At 50.4% G+C, this 21118-nt stretch overlaps 2 protein-coding genes across 4 annotated transcripts; one reads left to right on the top strand and one right to left on the bottom strand.

Moving 5' to 3' along the window:
* Positions 1 to 2080: 2080 nt before the first annotated feature.
* Positions 2081 to 9719, bottom strand: C2CD2L (C2CD2 like; the record flags this gene model as incomplete). Of its 3 annotated transcripts, none has more annotated exons than XM_084251260.1 (14): positions 2081 to 2292; positions 3305 to 3590; positions 3678 to 3814; positions 3961 to 4062; positions 4694 to 4868; positions 4959 to 5086; positions 5177 to 5241; positions 5901 to 6009; positions 6151 to 6262; positions 6342 to 6458; positions 6554 to 6664; positions 6840 to 6959; positions 7359 to 7454; positions 9366 to 9719. In XM_084251260.1, the coding sequence occupies 14 exons, from the start codon at positions 9717 to 9719 to the stop codon at positions 2081 to 2083; spliced, it is 2124 nt and encodes a 707-aa protein (XP_084107386.1). The 3 variants fall into 3 exon arrangements, with proteins under 3 accessions (XP_084107386.1, XP_084107387.1, XP_084107388.1); XM_084251261.1 differs by having other exon boundaries at positions 3678 to 3811; XM_084251262.1 differs by lacking the exon at positions 6554 to 6664 and having other exon boundaries at positions 3678 to 3811.
* A 4994-nt stretch (positions 9720 to 14713) lies between these two features.
* Positions 14714 to 20451, top strand: DPAGT1 (dolichyl-phosphate N-acetylglucosaminephosphotransferase 1; the record flags this gene model as incomplete). Its single annotated transcript, XM_084250561.1, has 9 exons — positions 14714 to 14880; positions 15195 to 15315; positions 15497 to 15710; positions 15947 to 16093; positions 18918 to 19002; positions 19354 to 19542; positions 19894 to 19981; positions 20152 to 20307; positions 20386 to 20451. 9 exons carry the CDS (start codon positions 14714 to 14716, stop codon positions 20449 to 20451), a joined length of 1233 nt encoding a protein of 410 aa, XP_084106687.1.
* Between the last annotated feature and the right edge of the window lie 667 nt (positions 20452 to 21118).

Genomic DNA, 21118 nt, shown 5'->3' with positions numbered 1-21118 from the left:
TGCTTTAGACTTGTAGCAGGCTTTGGGGCCTTGTTCTGGGCCGATCCCATATGGATGGAGTTTTACCCACGAGGGGACGGGTAACTTTGGGTGCTTCATTTAGAAACTAGACTCTTTGCCTTACCTGTATTGTTTCCTAGTTTTATTAAAGTTCCTTCCCATTAAAGTCTCATATGTTTTGTGTTGATGCGGCGGATGGCAGAACCCATTTAGAATAGGCAGGTTTGCGGGGCTTGGGCTGCCCCTCTCCCTGTCCTATAACATTATCATACTGGTAAACAAACTGCTCCTCTGTGAACTAATAAGATTTGCATTTCTTAGATCAGAGGAAATATCTTGGTAAATCTTGAGTTTTTATGACCTAGGCTGTTGATCATATCATGATATAAAAATCATCCAAATATCCACTCAGCTCCTTTTTCCAGATATCCCACATTCTGTGACTACTGTATACAGGAGCATGGACCATGCTGCCTTGACCCCCCTGTGATGTAGGTAAATCAGAATGGCAAGGCTGGAAGTGACCACACTTTGCTTTAGAGATCAGGAAGTTGAGGTCTGTAAAGAAGTCTTCTGCTCAAGGTCACGTGGTGTATTTGTGATACCCTCAGGTTGTCTGTCCCTGCTTCAGTGCTCTGATATTCTGCAACAGCTTACCCAGATCAAGTCCTGTAGAAGGTCCCAGAGAACAGGAACCAGGGACATAGGGTTGGCTTTATAACTTCCTGAAACTTCTACTTCTGTTGAAACCCTTGTAAAAGACTTCCCCCTTCCCCAATCTGAGGCAAGAGTTAGCACTTCTTCAGCCTGACTTATAATAGCTATTATTATTACATATCCCATTATACTGACGGGAAAACTGAGGCACTCTGAGGTTATATAACTGGCTCATGGTCACACAGGTCAATAGTAGAACTGGGCCTCAAATCTAGGCAGTCTAAATCCAAAGTTCATGTTCTGAAGGAGTAGCCTATTTGAGAAAGGGGAATGAAGAGTCCTCCACCAGTGGATTGACCTTTTTTTCCTGATTGACTTTTTTTGCTGCAACTTCACCCTTTTAGGACTCTGCTCTCCTCTCCTCTCTCTACACGTTCCCTCCTCCCTACAGGAACTTCATAGCAGACCCAATATCCGTGTTGTCTACTACACCTCATTATCTGGGCACCTGTCTCTGCCCATTCACTTTTCAAAAGATAACCAGTTGTCCAGTTTATAAATTCCAATTTGACTTTAATTTAATAAATTAATTTCCAAGCCATCACACAGCAATGGACATCATCTCCCAAAGACAGAGGTGCAGTCCTGCTCTTGCTCCATCTTCACACACTCTTTAAATAAAGCCCCTAAAGCCAACTCTCTGGGAAAGGCTTCCCACCAGGCTCCTGACTCCCTCCTTCCAACAGAGCCACTGCTCACAGAGAAGGCATCAAGTACAAAAACAGTAATAAAGAGAGAAGGAGGGATGAGGAGCAGTAGGGGGAGGCAGGGAGGTGGGGAGTACCTGCCCCCCATCCCGGGCACCAGCCCGGCTTTCTATGTGCTGCCAATGTCCTCAGAGGCAGATATTGGTGCTGGTGGGAGTGGGGACCTGAGGGAGGTATAGGAGCCCCATCCCAAAGGGAATTGTCTACCCTCCTGGGACAGGAAAGAAGGGTCACCTGGGAGAGATGCCCTCTATCATCTGTTCACTGAGGGTCCTGGGCAACACACATAAATAGAAAAGAGAATAAATAGGGGAGGAAGGACCCTCTGAGGAGCTGAGCATCCTGGGACTTCTCCAAGGGGCCAGTGTCAACAGGCAAACGTTTCTGAGGAATGCCCACACATGCCAGGCCAGGCTCTCCTCTTATCCCCAGCCCCCACTTCCTCTTCTATGTCTTCAGAATTGGATGTCCGCCTCTCACATGCTTCCCATCATTGTGACCCTTCCAACTGGCCCCATAGCCCAGGGTGGACACAGCTTCCTGGAACCCAGAGGGCTTCCCTGGCCCAGGCTGTAGGGAGTCCAGGAAAGGAAGGGGAAGTGGAGCTGGGGACTAGGCTAAGAGGACTCCTTCTCTCTCCTAGCTAGGAGAGGCCCTCAGAGCTGGGGGCTGGGGTTGCCATTGGCCTTGGGTTTAGATTTGAAGGAAAAACGCTTGATGAGGCGGCGAGAAAAGCTGCCAGCCTTCTTTCGGACACTGGGTGTGGCCGTTGTGTTGGAGAGGTCATCGTGTGATTGGCTCAGGCCAGCTTCCTTCTGACGAGGCCTCCGGCGAAAGATGAGCTTGGTGCCACTGCGCAGGAAACTCACTGTGGGGGCAGAGGAGAGGCTGAGGCAGAGAGAAGGGCCACAAGGGGTTGGGGTGAGGTAGGGAGCAGAGAAAGGACCCAGAATGGAAGGTAGAACATGCAGAATAGGACCTGTCCCCAGGCCTAGAAGCCAGTTTCCTTAGGAAATAAAGTAGAAACAAAGCACATCCTTTATCCCTCCCAGAGGAAAAATGGAACTCTGTGTATACTTCTGGCTACTACCCTGAGGAGGAATGCCATGGGGCCTCTGAGGATAGAATGACCTTCAGTCTCCTTATTGTGGAAAGACAAAGCAGAAGGTGCTCCTAAATGCCTAAAGTCCCTAGGGGACAAGGTGGGTGGATACTGGCTTGTTTACAAAATTCCAGGATGTGAGCAGGAAGCGGTGAGTCTAGAAAACTTCAAAGAGATAAATTCGGGACCATTAGGAGGAGGAAGGTGCTTGCACAGCAGGCTTTGGACTTGAGACTCTCATTACTCCAAGAAGTGATGCAAGCTTAAGTCAGACTTAACAACATTGTGGTTAATGGACTCAGTGGCAGAGGGATGAAGGTGTTTTGGGGTCAGCCCCTGATCCTTAGAAGTTAGAAGTACCACAGCTATCCACAGACTGGGTCACTGCCAGAGGGACCCTCCCAGTTGGCAACAGTAGGATTTCTTATAGAGAGAGTTAAAGAATTAAAGGGGTGGGGGGAGGTTGAGGGAAGAAGATATGTGCTTAGACACAGGAATAAAGAAAAATGGAGGAAAAGGGAAATATTTTGGCATTCCTTCCTATCACCCCAGCATGTTGGATCCAGGCCAAGACCAAGGCATCAAGTGCCCCCTCTCTACTCTGGCTTGGCTGAAGCAGGCTGAGAAGTAAGACGATGCCATTGAGGAAGAAGAAGACAAATTGATTTGAGGCTCCCCTGTCACAAAGCATCCAGAAGGACCTGAGTCATGCTATTGGGTATAGGAAGTGGGGCATGGGGTAGGAGGGTGGGGGGGGACTCAGTTAATGCCTCCCCACCTTTGTGGTCCTTGAGGCTGCGGGTCTCCAGGGCGCCAGTTGAACCTGTTTCTGACTCAACATCATCCACAGATGGCCTCTCAGAAATGTCTGAACGTGTTGTCTCATCTGCTTCCTGAACACTCGTGGGACTGGAGAGGGCATCTAGAGGTCCTGGGGACATGGCTGGTGGGTCTGAGGGAGGTGAAGAGGGACCACCACTGGTTCCGGCATCATCCTGCAGTGAGGCTTCCATTGATGCAGCATAGCCCAGGGACAGTGCCAACTCGTCCTGAGCAATGGGCACCTGATGGAAGGGACAAATTTTAATGGACAGGAGAGACCCACTAGGGTTTTCTACCTATCCCGGCTCCTCTCCCCAGAGCCCTGTTACCTTGGAAACACCAGAGATGATGAGAGTGCTACGCTTGGTGGGTGTCTTCTTGGCTGCCCGCCCGCTGGGCTCAGTCAGCTGGCGAATTGCTGTCTCTGCTACAGGGTCCAAGCCGTTGGAAAGGTGGCTCTCACCTGCTGGGGGTAAAGGATGGATAACCTGACTCCTCCTTGGACTTGAACTTAAACTCTTAGACTTGAACTCCTGGGCCCCACCCAAAGTGGTCTTTGACCCTGGAGCCCTGGTGCCAACCAATACATACACTTCCCAATTCCCCACTCACGGCTGCTGCTGTGGGAGGTACTGCTGGGGCCGCTGCTGTCACTCAACACAGTTGTTGTCTTCTCAGTCACCTCCACCTTGGACGGGGAGCGGGAGGGGGAGTCTGGTGGGTGGGGGAGGGTCAGTGAGCTGGGAGTGGTTTCAGAGTGGCCCCCACCCCCTATAGTAGTATTGAGATGCAGACTTAGGTTGACTCAGAGGGCAAGGGTGACTAAGGGATGATTAATCACATGGGTGATTAAGATGTCATGGGGACAAAAAGACACCATGGGAACCAAGGGAATGTGGAAAGTATCTTCCACTGAGGGTCACCGGAGATGGGAGGGTTCCAGGGGACCCCTAGAGATGGGAGAAATGTCACAGAGGACCCCCGGGGGTGGGAGAAATACCAGAGGCAACTGTGTTTGTTGGAAGATCTGACAGAGGTCCAGGAAAGTTAAGGGAAGAAGAAGGGACAATTAGGCAGCTGGGACTGGGGAAAGGGAGGGAAAAGACCTGTGAAGAGATAGAGGAAACTTAGGGAGGTGGTTATGCAAGAGTCCTGAATAAAGACCGTGGATCCAGAGGATCAAAGGAGGAGAAAGTGGAGAGATGGGGTGATCCAAGGGAAAGTTGGAAAGAGACAATGAGGAAGGTGTCAGAATGAAGGCTCTCCTCGCCCCTTCCCTATCCTGTCATGCATCTGCAGCAGGGTCCCCTGGCCAGAACCGGGCCCCCAGGTGCCTCTTCTTTACCTAATTTGCCATCTACACGGGGCCGGGACTGGACGGTGGTGACTGTGGTGACAATGGTGCCATCAGGCATAATGGTCCGGTCCAGCTCAATCTTCTTGGTAGGAGTGATGCTGGGACGTGGAGTGGAGGGGGTGGGAGTGCCCAGGTTGTGGGGGGAGCCCTCTTCATATTGAAGCTGCCAAGGGGTGAAAGAGCAAAGACACAGGACTTCAAAGACTCCCCTTTGCTGTTTCTCCCATCTTCCCCCCAGGGGTCAACTTCTCACCTCCACTGCCATGGTGGCTGCTGGTCCCAGGGCTTTCCCTGGCCCAGGGGTGAGTGGGCACACCTGTCTTCGAGACAGTGGTCTAGAAGGGGAGCCCACAGGCAATGTGGTCTGGCCCAGGAGTTCAGCTGGGGAAAGGGGAGGCACTGTGAGTTGGGTCCATGACCAGGCCCCGCTCGGCACCCACCCAAAGGGGCTCCTTCCCGCCCTATACTCACCATCTCCACTGGTGCTGTTCCTCAGCACTTTGAGGGTCAGCTCCCGGCTCTGGGGGCCCAGATCCCTGTGATCAAGAGGAGATGGGTCAGGGAGGGGAAGATTAACAAACTGAATCCACCCTAGAGCCGATCATAGGTCAAAGGCACTGAAAGAGATGCATCTAAATGGTACAAGTATTTTAATCAGATTAACTTCTGCCCTCCAAATACTCTCTCATCACAAGAGAATGGGACAGGGCTCGAATGGAGACCACACTACCAAGCTGGATATTCAACCCTTGCCCAGCCCCGCCTACCTTGCCTTCCCAGTTCATCTTCATCTCTCTATGTTAAACTACCCTCTGTTCCCTCTGCCAAGAATACTCTTACACTCTGTTGAAATCCTACTCTTGCTTAAGATATGACCTAAATGCCACCTCCTCCATGAAGCCTATTCTGATTCTTATTCCACTATGGAAATTAATGCCACCCCCTACCCCCAAGTACTCCCAGGGCACTTTGTAGAAACCTTGTATAAACCATCTTGTTTATTTGCATCTCTCTGCCTCAAGTGTGCTATCTACTCAGGCTGAGTGTGTCTCATGGTCACATATGTATCCCCAGGGCCTGTCATACAATAGAGGCTCACACCCGGGGAAACAGCTGACTCCTGCCAGGGCTCTGCTGAAAGGGTTTCATCCTCAGTCCGCCCATGGAAGTAGGGGTGGGGGGCATCACTCCTTACAGTGCCAGGTCCTCGGTCCACTCCACCTCGGAACCAGCCCTCACGGGCTTGGTCCACTTTTGTTGCATGGGGTTGTCAAGCTCAGCGACACAGCACAGTTCCCCAGTGCCTGTGGGGAAATAGAAGTGAGAAGAGGCTCAGATCAAAGATGGGCATCCACTGTGGATAGAGAGGCTGTGCCCTTGACAAAGGGTCAGAGAGAGCCTGCAACCAGAGCTTTGGTGATCTCTCAAGCACTTCTAGCTCTCACCTTGCAACTCACCTCCCAGGTGAGATGCTCGAAGCTGTCGTAGGAATAACCGGGTAGGTCTAGGGAAGGTTGGCTGGGCCTGGGGCACCATGGGTGACTTCTCACTGGGTACCTAAGAACCAAAGGAAGTAAAAAGAGCAGGAATCCTGACATAGTACTCTGGGGCCAGTTTGCTTTAAACTCCTACCCACCAGGCCTCCAGGGGCAGAGCAAGCCCTGAGGTTGACCATCATGGCTGGCTGGGTGCTGACAATGGCATCCTTGATTAATTCCTCAATAGTGGAGATGTCTTCTTGCTCCTCACCTCTCTGCAGGGAGGACAAGGAAAGAACAAAGAGATGGGGTCCTCAGCTCTGCCTCCCCTTCCCTGTTCTGCCTTTTCCCTCCAGTCCTGTCCCCTTACCTCCCTGGCCTGCAGCTTGGGAAGCACCGTCAGGCTGAGCTCTGGCCGATCAGTGAAGGCCCAGGATACTAGCAGCCCCTGACCAGGGATTTCCTCCAGGTTGACTTCCAACTGGGGACAAGGGACAAAGGGAGTGGGTAGACTGGCCCCATTTCTCCAACTATTCCCAGCTCCCTAGGGCTCCCCACCCCACTCCCCAAATCCCACCCCAGGGAAGAACCAAACTGAAAAGCTAAAGCAATTGAACCACCCCCTGACCAACTCAGTTTCCCACATCCCCCTCCACCTGTGTTGGTGGCAGTGTCAGAGTGACGTGGTAGGTCTCCATGGAGACAGCAGCGGGGGACTGCTGGGTCACAGAGACTGGGAACCGCACCTCCTCAGCAGAGAGCTGGCAATGCAGCACCTGAGACAGGCAAGGTATGGAGACAAGAAGGGTTAGGCACAAGGAAGGGAGTTCCACTGTCCCTATAATGGGTCAGAGAGAGATTACTGGGAAAGGATGGGAGGGGGGCCCCATGACAGGGTGGCCTCTAATGGGTCAGACCCCATCCCACTTCAGTTTTCCTTGGGACTTCTTTACCTTTTTGGGTTCATAAACCCATGAAAGAATCAGATAAAAGCCAAACACCTCTTTCAGAAAAATACAAATACAAACACACACACACGTTTTGCATGTAATTTTAGTGAGATTCTCAGACCCCCTGAAGCCAGTCCTTGACTCCCTAAGGTTAAGATTCCAGGTTAAGAAGCCCCTGGGATTCAGCCCACCTCAAGCCCTAAAGAAAGCCCATCAGACCCTTACCATGGTGCGGTCTGATTGGTCTACGCAGGTCACATGACTGATGCTGGTTCTGGGTGGGAGTTGAGGCACCTCCTCAAAGGCAATTTGGATGGAGCTCTGAGGGAGTAATGTGGGCACAGGATCAGGTCTCTGGAGCTGCCCCCCACAGGGTTAGCCAACTCAGTTGCTGGCTGCGCCCTGCCACTGCGGAGGCCTCAGCTGCAAGCTGGCTTCTGGCCCCTCTTTGGCTCAGGGCTTTAGGGTAGGAGGTGTTCTCGAAGCCCGCCTCTCCAAGGGCCTGCAGATGCCAAAGACCACTGTGATCTGGGGAGCTAGATAATCTTAGAGCCTAAATCACCTTCAGCTGAAGACTCCTAGAATACCAGGAGACTCCCTTTTCTTCACCCACCTTCCTCTTTCTCCTGCACACTATACCCAAAGAAAGGTATGCATAAAAAAATAACAATAAAGGTGTTGGTTGCCATCTAGATATAATAACTGGGCATAAAAGTCATGGCTGACTAAGGGTGAAAGCAATAGGACTACTTATGCAAAACAAGAGCTGGAAAAACAAGATTAAGCCCTCTTCCAGATAAATAGGATGTGGAAGCTCAAGAACATGGCTCAGCATGGCCATGGGGAATTTTCCAGAGAGACTGGGGAGAAAAGCAAACTCAGAGGGTTCAGCAAACTCAGACTCAGAGGAGCCTGCTTAATTCCTCAAGCAGGGTGGCAGTAGGGCGCAGAAAGCTGCTTAGCTTAGGTCTTTAAAGCACTTCCTAATTCTACCACATCAATGGAAGAAACCTACTATAGCCCCATCCAGAGAACAGAACAGAAAGAATAGAGGTGGGGGCACAGAGTGAGCTGGCATCTCTTTGATTGGTCTTGAGATGGGAAAAGACAAATCCATAGGGCTCATTTGCCTGGCAAACCAGAAAGCCAACTTCTCTGCTACTATAGCTGTCTCATTTGAAGGCCAAACCCAGGGACATGAGAGATGGATGCTTGAAACGCGTCTCCCCACCTCCTGCAAGGGAGGCCAATGTCCAACTGAGTCAGCTGTCCAGGGGAGTCACTCCTGACCCAGGGACAAGGTACAGGGAGAACTGGGTGGAGGTTCAAGGTATAGAGTGACAGATGCCATCTGGACTTCTGCTGACCAGCTAAGCAAAAGACTCAGAGCAATTTCTTGTATGATCACTTCTGTTCCAGGCATTTGGGTATCTAGTAAATCCTTTAGACTAGTGGCAAGTTGAAATAAAGCACCCTCTGAGCAAAGAGTGATGCTGTGAGGTCAAGGAGAAAGGATGGGAGGGGACCCCTCGAGAAGGTGGCCTCTACCTCCCACCCCATTTCAGTCTTATGACCACGTTTCCTGCCCCACTTCCTGGGAGGCCAGATGACCATGGTGCAGTGGGAGGAAGTAGGCTGAGTTGATTTGTAACTGACCCTCAGGGGCATTGCCAGACTAATCTGCTCTCCATTTGAACACCTTTCCTCCAACACATACACTACATGCCAGCATATAGAAGGATGTGTTAATACTATAGAGTGAAATTACTGCTATAGGGGTAAGGTGGGTAGTTCAGGTTCCTTGGGGATCTGCCTGACCACGCCAAGGATGTGGAACATGATATGTTAACTGGGTGTGGTGGCATGAGAACCAGGCAAATTCCTTCTACAGGTGCACCTGTCTTCCTACCACTCAGCCACCACCCCGCAACACAACCAGCACCCAGGCTAGGCGGAAGTGCCCTGGGGCACAGGGATTAGTGTTGCTATGAGAACAGCAACTTGTGAGGGTTTGGAGTCAGAGTATCTTGTGCACAGGAATAGAGGATTTGGGTTGGTGCTGGATTTCTGCAACCTCCAACCTCATCTGCACCCTTTTCTCCCATCCAGGAAGGAAAAGGAAGTCGTGGGGTTCTCCCACTTCATCCCCAACCGTATCCGGCCCCCCTGGCCTAAGCACTCCTGTGCCAGGAAAGACCCAGAGGACCACCTTGGTGCTCCCGTCCCACTCACCCCGTCCCTGCAGGCCTGCTCGTTCAGCGCTCGCATCCAAGCCCGTTGCCAGTTCTCCCGGAAAGACTTGAAGGCGAAGAGTGACGCCAGGAGGCCACGGACACCTGCTTCCTCGGGGGCACCGGACCGAGTCGCCCGCAGCCTGAGCAGCGAGCGCCACACGCCCAGCTCCCGCAGGGAGCCCGCGGGCTCGGCAGCTAAGGCGGGTCCCCGGCCCCGGCCCCGGCGGGCGCGCGCAAGCCACAAGCTCCGGGCATACTGCAGCAGCCACCCGAACACCGTGAGCAGAGAGGCGGCAAAGAGGATCAGCAGGGCCACCCAGCCCACGTCCGGCTGCTCCCAGCCCGGATCCATGCTCCGCGCGGGCTCCGGTCGCGGTCCCGGCTCCAGCTCAGCGGCTGCCCCGGGGGAGCATGGCCCGGGCGGGCCGAGGGGCGGGGGCGGGCTCCCCCGGGGCCGGGAGCGCGAGCTGGAGGGTTCTCCGGAGCTGGGCGCTCTGGGCTCGCGGGTGTCACAGGTCGAGGGGAGGCGGTGCTGCGGGGTCGCCACAGCAGGGTCCTCTCTCCACCGTGCAGCTCCCTCCTCGGCTGGTCCGGCGGCCCGACCCGGGTTAGTCCACCAGCCAGCGCCGACTGCTCCCCACGGCTCCGGGACCCGGGCGGGGACTCCCCTGCAGAGAAGCGGGGGCTCGCGGGCCGGCACCGGCTCCGGGAGGGCTGCGTGCGCAGAACTGACACTGACAACACCGCCGGCGCCCCACCCCCACCCGCCCTTAAAGGAGCCGCACCCGCGCGGGGCGGAGCTTGGCGAGCCCCCGGGCGCTGGCATTAGAAGAGGGCCCGAGGGGAGGAGACTCCGAGGTGGAAAATAGGCGGGATCTTTGGCCACCCCGCCCCATCCTGGAATCCGGGTACTCCCCCTCACCCGACTTCTTAACAGTAATTTCACTCACCTTAGATGCCGGCTCTGCTTTTCCTTGCGCTCCTTAGATTTCTATAGTTTAGACGCCTGTGGGGTTAAGAAGGAGGTGACCCCTGTGGATAGCATCAGCCCCTTCTCCTTACACCTCCAGGCCTTGCAGTTTCTTGATTCCTTATTCGTGGCCGAAGCTAGGCTCCGGGTAAGTAGGTGCAGCGCAAGCTTCCTAGGTAGAAGTGTCCAGCAGATGTCCAGGTGATACTGGCCAGGGAGAGAGCAGAATTCAACCTAGTAGAGGTTGAGAACAGAACTTGGAATATGAACACCCCCCACTCCATCCCCACCACCTCTCCTCCCTGTGGAGCTAGAACTCAGGAACACCCCCTGTTAACCTCCTTGCCAGTGTGGGTTTGTTCTGGAGATATTTCCCAAGCCTGGGGCTGTTTCTGTTTTTAAAAATAATATATTTCCATAGTAACAGCTCCTGCCTATGAAGCGCTGAGTGTAGAGGGGGTGGTGATGAGGAGGGAGCTGGCAATGTAGCACTGGACTATCAATAGATTCAGCCAGAAGACCCAGCCTTCCAAATATGTGCTATCCCAACAAGCACCCAAAACAACGATGCCATAGGTACATCTGGCCTCAGGATCCATCCCTTTTCCTTGATTTAAAAGAGTGTCTTCAGTCCCTATTGGACAGGGGCTTGCCACTGCTTTCTGGAAGCAAAAGAAGGGAAATCCTACAAAAGGATTCAAAGGAATACCCCACTCTCCAAAGGCCCTTCTCCTTTTGAGCACATAGTGCTTGGAGGAGTGGACAGGGAAGGTGTTAAGTATTTCGCTCCCCAATCCAGTTATTAGTCTGAGGAATAAACGCATGAGAGTAAACAGTGCCTCCTTAAGTGCCTGGTTGCAATTAGCAGAACCTGGAAGGTCCGGTTGTCTGAGCCAGAGGAGGAAAGATAGGTAGCTTGGGGTGTTCCTGGATTTCACTGTAAAGAATGATGGGTGTGTGTATAACAAGGTAACCTCACAATGGCTCTCCCAGTCCATCATCGCTGGATTCCTAAAACAATAGCGATTCCTAAAGTCTAGGTTTCTAATCTTGAGGGGGGAAAAGACTGAAAAATAAAGGGAGGAGGTAAGTCAGGACCAGAACCCAGGGTGCAAAGTTTCATTATGAATACCCTTTCCTCCAGGACCCCTTCTTTAGGAACTCTTTGATTTTCCCATCCCTCCAGGGATCTCAGCCCTCTAAATTTTGGGATTTAATTCCTCAAATCCTCCACAGAGCACTGCCAGGTACTGCTTTGCAGTTCATTAGAACATGAGTCTCCCTAGTCAGTCTGCCCAATCTTCCTGCCACTTGTTACTCAGAACTATTATTTATTTCATTCTCCTTTATAATCTAGCTGTTGTATGTCTGCTTTTCCCTCTCACCAGGAAACTGCTTAAGAGTGGGCCTCCCTGGTGGTGCAAGGGGTTAAGACTCAACCTATGAAGCAATCCTCAGCCTCTGCAAGCACGAGTTCGATCCCTGGCCGGCCAGAGAGCAACCCATATGGCGAAGCAGACCTCTCTGACTCGCCTGCTGCTCCCCTCAGCAGTGTATTTCATTCAGTCTGCCTGTTCTGTTCCCCACTCTGTCTCTGGTGAATCCTCTCACCCCCACCCCCACACCTCTGGCCTGTACCCTAGTTCTTGTATGCATAAATAAATAAATCTTTTTAAAAAAAGAAGTCTAACAAAAAATATTCTACTTTACATGTAAACCCTAAGAATCCCTGTATTATCTCTATTTTTTGCAAAACCATGCCATCCCAATGGAATGGGAGATCTTGGGGTTTGCTTTGGATAAACTGATAAGGGAGAGACAGGAATAAAAGGAAAACGAGTGACCCAACTGCCTGAAAAGAGCCACAGATATGGTCCTGCAAGTGTCATAGTCCCAGACTGTTAAAAACTGTCTCCTTTTTTCTTTTTAGGTACTATGAAACATTTTGGAGACAGATGTTTTCAGGCAATCAGATGCAATAGTGAACTGACCTTGCTGACTGGAAGGTATTCAGGGCTCCATAGAACACTCACATCTCAGACATTATCTGCTCAGCCCAAGAAACCAGCTGATACCATTGACAACTCACCTGATCAGTCCTAAGACCAGCTCAGCATTCAGGAAAATGCTTTGAACTTCTGCCTGAATAGAAGTTCAAGTGAGGTCAAGTCATGTGTTCATTTATTTTTGTTTGTTTGCCCTTCTGATTAGTCTGACAATCAACTGGACTTTTACCATCATGGGAGCAAAAATATTCAGATTATATGACAAGTATCCAAGTAACCATGTTCTGATGGCAACATGGATACCAGGATGAATCCCTAGTGCTTTATCTTTGAACTAGACCCCCAGTGGAGAAGTGGGGGAGGGGGAGCTAATGATTCCTGGAAAAGAGAGAGAAAAAGGTTCCCAAAGCCAGGCTGAGAAGGGAAGTTATATTAGGATTAGCATCCTAATAAAAAAGGAAATAGATATAAACTGTTCCACAGACCTCCAAGGAGTCTTAGCCTGCTCCTGATCAACAAGATAACTGTATGCTGTCTCCTCTGTGGCTCCCACAGGCTCCTCCTTTCCACCTGCTCCTGGCATCTCACTTTCCCTTTGGAAGGCCCATCCACTCTTACCATCTATGGAAGCCTTTGGAGATACTACTCTTCCTCAAGAGTCTCTCACTCCCCCTGTTCACAACCAATTGCTCTCTCCACGTGTTCCAGTTGTCCTCTGTCAGACCCAGACTCATATATGTGATGATGCTCTATATGCAGAAAATTCTATGCCTTTAGCTCCAAGGGAACACCCTGTGGAATTGAAAACACTTGCCTCTAGGGAGTTACCAGTCTAGGAGGCAGAGTGCGCGTGCACACACACACACACACACACACACAGAAACAATACCAGTGTAATAATAACTACAGAAAATTTGGTGGAATGTTATCAATAAATTACTAGAATGATTTAATATCTATACAAAGTATATATGACATGTACATAAATATATACATACATATAGTTTCCTGTTGATTAGAGCTACCTTCAAATAGAAAGGACATCCACACCCGTTCTTAGAGACAGGAGGGACTGTCTTTGGCATAAAAGGAGTCAACCAACCCTGACTCCTGGAGCATGCCATATTCCAAAGAGTGGGACAAAGTGCCAGGATATTTGAGTGTTTTCTGACTCCCTGGTGGTGGTTTCCTCACTGAGGAATGAAAATCGTTTGCCACCTAAGAGCTTGTGGGAAAGGAAAGAGAATGAAAATGCAGAACTGTTACTGGCAATGATACAGGTGCCAAGTAAAAGGCCTGGTAACCTGGAGGATGAAACTTGACTGAGTCTGGTCCTCCTGCTTCCTCAGCTCTTGCCACAACCTCAGCCTCACCTCTGTGGTTTGGGGAGCTTGGCACAATGGAGTGATCCAGAGCCTAGGAAACTCAAGTACCGGGTGAAATCCAAGACCAGAGGGCACTTCTAGCGCCTGCGGTGATGAAGTGCGCCACTGGGTTAGTTGCCAGGCAACTAACAGCTACTGCGGGGGCAGAAGGTGGGTGGGATGTTGAAGGAAAAATACCTGGATCAAGGACAAGAAAAACTGAAGCGGGAGGGGGCTCTTCAAGTGTCTACGCTTCAGCGTTGACATCATTTTCCCAAACTATGGTTGCGTTTCTGAGAACTGAGTTGTATTTACTATGTTGACAACAGGTTTTCTACAAGGAACCGACTCTGCTCCACTTTCTTGTCCCTCCAACCTCCATGCTCCCAGTAGCCACCTTCCGAACTCCAGCGGCCCCCATTTCCAGAATAAACTCCGGGTTCTAGCCCTTTAAAAGTGACCTACGGGAGCCGACCGAGCCAAAACTGACGTGGAACGAGGTGTAAGGAGCGTCCGATACGTGGTATAGGAGGCGTTCATCTTGGAACCGGGCAAGGATGGGGGGGGGTGTGGGTGTGTGTTTCTGCAGTGCACTGTATCTTTAACATGACATTAGAAAAGTATCCTCTGTTGTTTGCCTTTCTTTAATTTTTCAATACTCTCCTGATGATCCACCTCTGGAACAAAGGAAATAGTTTAAGAGATCACGCATCTCCTCTTTTGCCCATACTAAAAATGGCTGCCTCCGCCTTCCACGGCGATAGTGCTCTCCGAACAAGATCCGGGCGGAAATCGAGGGTAGGCGAATACAGTGGGGCAGAGCCAAGATTGCTTTGTAGAAGCTTGAGGGAGTCCCCAGGGTGACTCAAGTGAAAGTTGGGTTTTGCTCAGGTTGGTGCAGAAAGAGCCAGTCTGTTGGAAGCGGCCGCTCCTTATGGGGCCTGGGGACTTCTGCCAGCTTGCGGGTTAGCTGTTGAGGCGCCAAAGCGGGCTCTGGAGGGTCACTATGTGGGCCTTCCCGGAGTTGCCGATGCCAATGCCCCTGCTGGTGAATCTGATCGGCTCGCTGTTGGGATTTGTGGCCACACTCACCCTCATCCCCGCCTTCCGTAGCCACTTCATCGCCGCGCGCCTCTGTGGCCAGGACCTCAACAAATCAGACCGGCAGGAGATGTGAGCGTCGGAACATGGGTCCAGGCCGGGGACAAGGACTGAGGCAAGGGGGTGGGCTGGTCAGGGGCAGGGTCTGCGATGCTTGACTGCGCGCCGAAACGCATCACTAACCCAGCAGACAGCCTGGAACTTTGGGAGGTGAAGGGTAGAACTGGTTAGGATTGGGGAAGGGATAGGTGGGGGACACTTGGGTGTATCAGAGACTCTAGCAATGGTGCCCCCATGCCCCCATTAGTGACTGTAATGCCTGCGCTAGTGAGTGACCACGCCCCCTTTCCTCTTCCTCCTACGCCCTTTTCCTGCTGGGGCTGCAGCCCAGAATCCCAGGGAGTGATCAGCGGTGCTGTTTTCCTTATCATCCTCTTCTGCTTCATCCCTTTCCCTTTCTTGAACTGCTTTGTGGAGGAGCAGTGTAAAGCCTTCCCTCACCATGAAGTAAGTGGGTTACTGGGGGCGGTTGCCTATAGCTGGGGTCGGGGGAATAGCCGAGAGAGTTGGGGGTTAAGGGGTTGGCTTGGAGGAAGGCGCTGATTAATGATCGAAAAGACAGGAATTCTTGAAAAGAAAGGTAAAGTGGGAGAAGGCTTGATCTGTGACCTGCCCGAGCCTCCCCCAGTTTGTGGCCCTAATAGGTGCACTGCTCGCGATCTGCTGCATGATATTCCTGGGATTCGCCGATGATGTACTGAACCTGCGCTGGCGACATAAACTGCTGCTGCCCACAGCTGCCTCACTACCTCTCCTTATGGTCTATTTCACTAATTTTGGCAACACAACCATTGTGGTACCGAAGCCCTTCCGTCTGCTTCTTGGCCTACATCTGGACTTGGGTGAGTAACCCTATCATTATTGCCCCTATGGCCTGATATTCAAGACACCTTTGTGATATACCCACTAGGGCATTCTTACTGGTGCTGCACGTTCATCTCCAGGTGTCCCTGTTTTGTCCCTCAGGCTCTTTGTGTGGGCCCTTCATTTTAACACGTTCTCACCACTTTTCCCAGAAGAATGTCCTTAAATCCTCATTCTATAGGTGGTGTTACTTCTTCTCTTTTTCTCCTCCCAGGGATCCTGTACTATGTCTACATGGGGCTGCTAGCAGTGTTCTGTACCAATGCCATCAATATCCTGGCAGGAATTAATGGCCTAGAGGCTGGCCAGTCACTGATTATTTCAGCTTCCATCATTGTCTTCAACCTGGTAGAGCTGGAAGGTAGGTGGACAGGTAGAAAGAAGGAGAAGTCTAATTGTTAAGGGAGTTGCCTGATATCTGGTTTGAGGGCATTCAGGGAAAAAGCAATATGGAGTAATTATGGAAGATTAAAAGAAGCTATTTACTTTGCAAATAACAACTAAGAGTTATGAAATGTGAGAAACAAAAATAGCATTCCTGTTCTTTCAAGCTAGGTGGGCACTCGGCCATGGTCTTCTGTAGAACAGCATAACAGTTTCACAGAACTCCAATGTCAGACAGGATCACTCTGTGACCACAAGAGAGTAAGACAATAACCAGACCATGTCTGAGCATAACCATGTCTGAGCATAGGGGTATAGGCCAGAGGTGTGGGGGGAGGGCGGGGTGAGAGGACACAGAGTGGGGAGCAGAACAGGTGGATCTACTGAAATACACTGCCTCAGGGGGGTAGCAGGTGACACAGGAGAGCAGAGGAGAGTACAGGGTAGTTCTGATGCGCCACATGTGGGTCAGCTCCCTGGCCGGGGATTGAACTCAAGCCTTCACGGTGATAGCACTAAGAATTAATCCCTAGGCCACCAGGAAGGCCCCCACATCTTTTTATTTATTTATTTTTTTAATAGAGGCATGTTTTTCATTTATTTATTTATTTTGTTTGTTTGTTTTGTTTATACATGCACTGGGTACAGTCAGAAGCGCGGGAGGGTGAGAGAATTCACCAGAGCCAGAGCGGGGAGCAGAGCAGGCAGAAGGACCGAAGTACACTGCTGAGGGGAGCAGCGGGCGGCAGGAGAGGTCTGCGCGCCATGTGGGACCCTCCTCTGGTGGCCGGGGAGCAGCCGGGGATCGAACCGGCGCTGCAGCCGTGGGCAGCTTCGCAAGCCAGCGCTCAACCGCTGCGCCACCTGGGAGGCCCCCACATCTTTTTATTTTAAGCACAGACTTACTTAATAGCCAAAGGGATGATCCTAATGGAACCAACACTTTATAAAAAAAGTTGCATGTCAGATATTATGATAAAGGTAATTGATGACAGTAGTGGGAAAAAAAAAAAACGCAGTTTGGAGATTTGATCATTAAACTAACCTTGTTCATCTTTGTAACAATTCCTGTCCAAAATGATGATGGAATATTTATTCTACTTTTTCATAGACCCAAGTTCAGGTGACATTATTCATCATGTTTTCTTGTTACTGTGCTTTTCTTCCCATCCCATTCCTCATGTTGAACCAATGGGCCGTTTTGTAAACTTGCAAAAATCTGTAAACTTGCAAACAAGTTTTTCTGCCATCCACTGTAGTTTCTTCAAACTTCTCTTGCAGATTACATGAAAACTGTGTTTTCAAAGTGTTCTCAGTTTTTATGTGAGGTTTTACCATTAAAAATGATCACACACACACGTAAACGTGATGACACAATCCAGTTTGGCCATCACATCCACTTTTCGCAGAGAAGTTCCCACTCCCACTTCCTTCCCATGTTCATCAAAGCCATTGCTGCTCGCCAGGCACCATCTTCTCAGCATGTGCTGAATGGTGGCCATGATGGGCTTGGAGAGAGCAGAGTACAGTGTAGTAGAATAGTGTACTCCTCCCACATCTTAGATAAAAATGCTCATAGAATTATTCCTGTTGACATCACCTAGTTCAGGGCAAACCTCTGCCCCTTGCATCCTCTTCAGAACTTCTTCAAACAATTCCTATAACAAGTTCTCCTAACACCCTGTTACTGAGGCACCCCATGATTCCCCATGGCCTATGATTTCAAAGTCTCCCCTGTTACAAGAAGTCAGTAAACATAGCTTTTGCTTCAAGTGTGTCATTTTTGGCTAATGGGCATCAGTAGGTGTTTATTAAAGCTAAGCCCTTTTTATATAGTCTCCATTTCACCTTTATACTAGCTGTGTGGCAAGTGTTACCATCAACCATATTTTACTAATGAGGAAACTGAGGCTTCAGGAAATTAATGTGGCATGATCAAGGTCACATAGATAGGAAGTAAAGCTGGTATTGAAACCTAGGTGTGAACAATCTAAACTAAGTTTAAGACAGTAAACTTAGAGGGCCTCCCCGGTGGCGCAGCGGGTTGAATGCAGTGCTGTGAAGCTGTCTACAACCTCTGTAGCACAGGCTCGATTCCCAGCCAGCCAGGGAGCAACCCACATGATGCAACAGACCTCTCCTATCTTGCCCGCTGCTCCCCTCAGCAGTGTATTTCAGCCAGTCTGCCTGTTCTGTTCCCCACTCTGTCTCTGGTGAATCCTCTCACCCTCCTGCACATCTGGCCTGTACCCCTGTTCTTGTATAAATAAATATTTTTTTTTAAATATTTATTTATGCATACAAGAGCTGGGGCACAGGCCAGAGATGCGGTGGTGGAGGTGGGGTGGGGGAGGTTTGAGAGGATTCACCAGAGGCAGAGCGGGGAACAGAACAGGCAGACTGACTGAAATACACTGCTGAGGGGAGTAGCGGGCTAGACAGGAGAGGTCTGCTGCGCCATGTGGGTTGCTCCCTGGCTGGCCGGGGATTGAACTCATGCTGCAGAGGCTGCGGATTGCTTCATAGATTGCATCTTAACCCCTTGCGCCACCAGGGAGGCCCAATAAATAAATCTTTAAAAAAAAAATAAGAAGACAGTAATTTAGAAAGGCTTCATGAAAGAGGTGGAGTATTACAAATTACTTGAATACCTTAAAAGGGGTAGAGAGTTCTTGACTGTGGCTTGGGAGAGTACAAAATGGGACAGAACTTGGAGACAGATGAAAATAGGACTGATGTGGTGGTTTGGAGGGGCAGAGGCTATCAACTTTTCCTTTTCTCTTTTCCCCCTGCTTCAAAAGGTGATTACCGGGATGATCATGTATTTTCCCTCTACTTCATGATACCGTTTTTCTTTACCACCTTGGGATTGCTCTACCATAATTGGTAAGTAGGGCTATGGAGAAGGGAGGGAGGGGCAACTATTTGAATGTGTGGCCATCATGGCCCTGATTGTGCCCCATCCCTGGATGGAGAGGGTAAACCTCTGCATCCCTGTGTAGAGTGTGTTTTGACTCTTTTGTTGATAGTAACCTGAAATTGCGCTCTACCCAGCAATAGTTGTGGGCAAGTGCTGTGGATGCCTCAGGAATAGATGAATTCAAGACCTTGGGAGAGCTGGAGTCTCCTCTGAGCCAGAACTAGCGCCAGTTCTAGCCCAGCACCTAGGATGTGTGATGTGAGAAAAAGGGTTGGTAATGGCTCTTGCCACTGACTAAGCGGCTCTCCCCCAAACAGGTACCCATCACGGGTGTTTGTGGGAGATACCTTCTGTTACTTTGCTGGCATGACCTTTGCCGTGGTGGGCATCTTGGGACACTTCAGCAAGACCATGCTACTCTTCTTCATGCCCCAGGTGTTCAACTTCCTCTATTCACTGCCTCAACTTCTGCATATCATCCCCTGCCCTCGACACCGCATACCCAGGTAGCCACTTTGGGGCTTGAAAGGGACATCATAACTTTTTCACTTGTGCTGCATAAAGTTAGCCTTATACACTTATTGTGCAAAAGGAGTGGGTCCAAAGAACGACTTAACTTTTCATGTGGGCAACCCTTTATAAATTACTGAGGACATTTACTTACATAATCTGATTTAATGTTCACAGCCGCTCTGATCACACAGTAGTAAGTAGCAGTCAGAATTAGGTCTCAGGTTGTTTGACTCCACATTCAGTGCACTTCCTATAAATTAACCACTTTGAGGAGAGTTCTTTGAGTAGTGTCCCAGTCACATAAAGCTCTCTTCCCCCCTCCCCCCCCACCATTCCCCCTGCAGACTCAATACCAAGACAGGCAAACTGGAGATGAGCTATTCCAAGTTCAAGACCAAGAGCCTCTCTTTCTTGGGCACCTTTATTCTAAAGGTAACAGGGTAACAAGGAGGTAAGGCTCTAGGCCTCCATCCTGAATTCAGGGAGTGGGGAACCTAGCCCTGCCTGAATCAAATCAAAGGGGAGTTTGGAAGTTTTAAGCAGATCCCCATTCCTGAAGCTTAGGTGTTAGTTGACGTTATCTTTGCCTCTGGCCTCTCCAGGTAGCAGAGGGCCTCCGGCTTGTGACTGTGCACCAGGGTGAGAACGAGGATGGTGCCTTTACAGAATGTAATAACATGACCCTCATCAACTTGCTGCTTAAAGTCTTTGGGCCTATGCATGAGAGAAACCTCACACTGTTCCTGCTGCTGCTACAGGTGCAGAATGGTTGGGGGTGGGGTTTTACCACCTTGTCTCCCTTTGTGGTTCTTATTCTAGTCTGTTTCTCCTTGCAGATCCTGGGCAGTGCCCTCACCTTCTCCATTCGGTATCAGCTTGTCCGACTCTTCTATGATGTCTGAGTCCCCTGATCACTGGCCTTACTTCACAGTCATCAGGGTTCCTGAGTAACACCCACCTCTTTCTGGACCAAGACTGCCTCCTGTCCAGGCCTCTCCCACCGTTCATTCTCCTCCAGATTTTGTTCGCAGCATTTCTTCTCCCCTGTGATTGTCGACATCCTGGAGATTGGAATTTGTCTGTGGCTTTCTTCAGCTCTCCCTCCTGTCTCTGCGCCCCACTAAGGCGGGAGACAGCAATTTTTATGCAGTTTTATGCCATTATCCACAGCTCGGACTCAGGGAATGTTTTGGCCCTGACTGGGATAGGAACAGACTTGAAGATGACTTGACATTTCACTATAAATTAAGTATTCTGATTACTAAGAGCAGACCTGGGGGGGTGGGGAACATGGAAGGTGCTCCCAGTGATGACAATAAATTGTTACTTCTTATTCTTGTTCCTCTAGGTGTATTTCCTATAGGAAATATTTTAGGGTTGATTGGGAGGGTTGGTGGAGGCACCTTCTCCGAGAGGATGCCTCTCTCTCTGCCCCATTCTTTTTCTTTCAGTATACTAGGCATCTTCTAACAAGTGAACTGAAAGAGCTGAGACCAGACAATATCCTGATACTTCAGGTGGCTCCGAGGGTCACAAGACTGACTTTCTGCCTTCTGGCATATGGTGGAA

This window comes from Talpa europaea (assembly GCF_964194135.1).
Source record: "Talpa europaea genome assembly, chromosome: 12".
NCBI lineage: Eukaryota > Metazoa > Chordata > Mammalia > Eulipotyphla > Talpidae > Talpa > Talpa europaea.
Note: the sequence above shows the minus strand (reverse complement) of the source record. Positions and strands in the feature narration are given on the sequence as shown.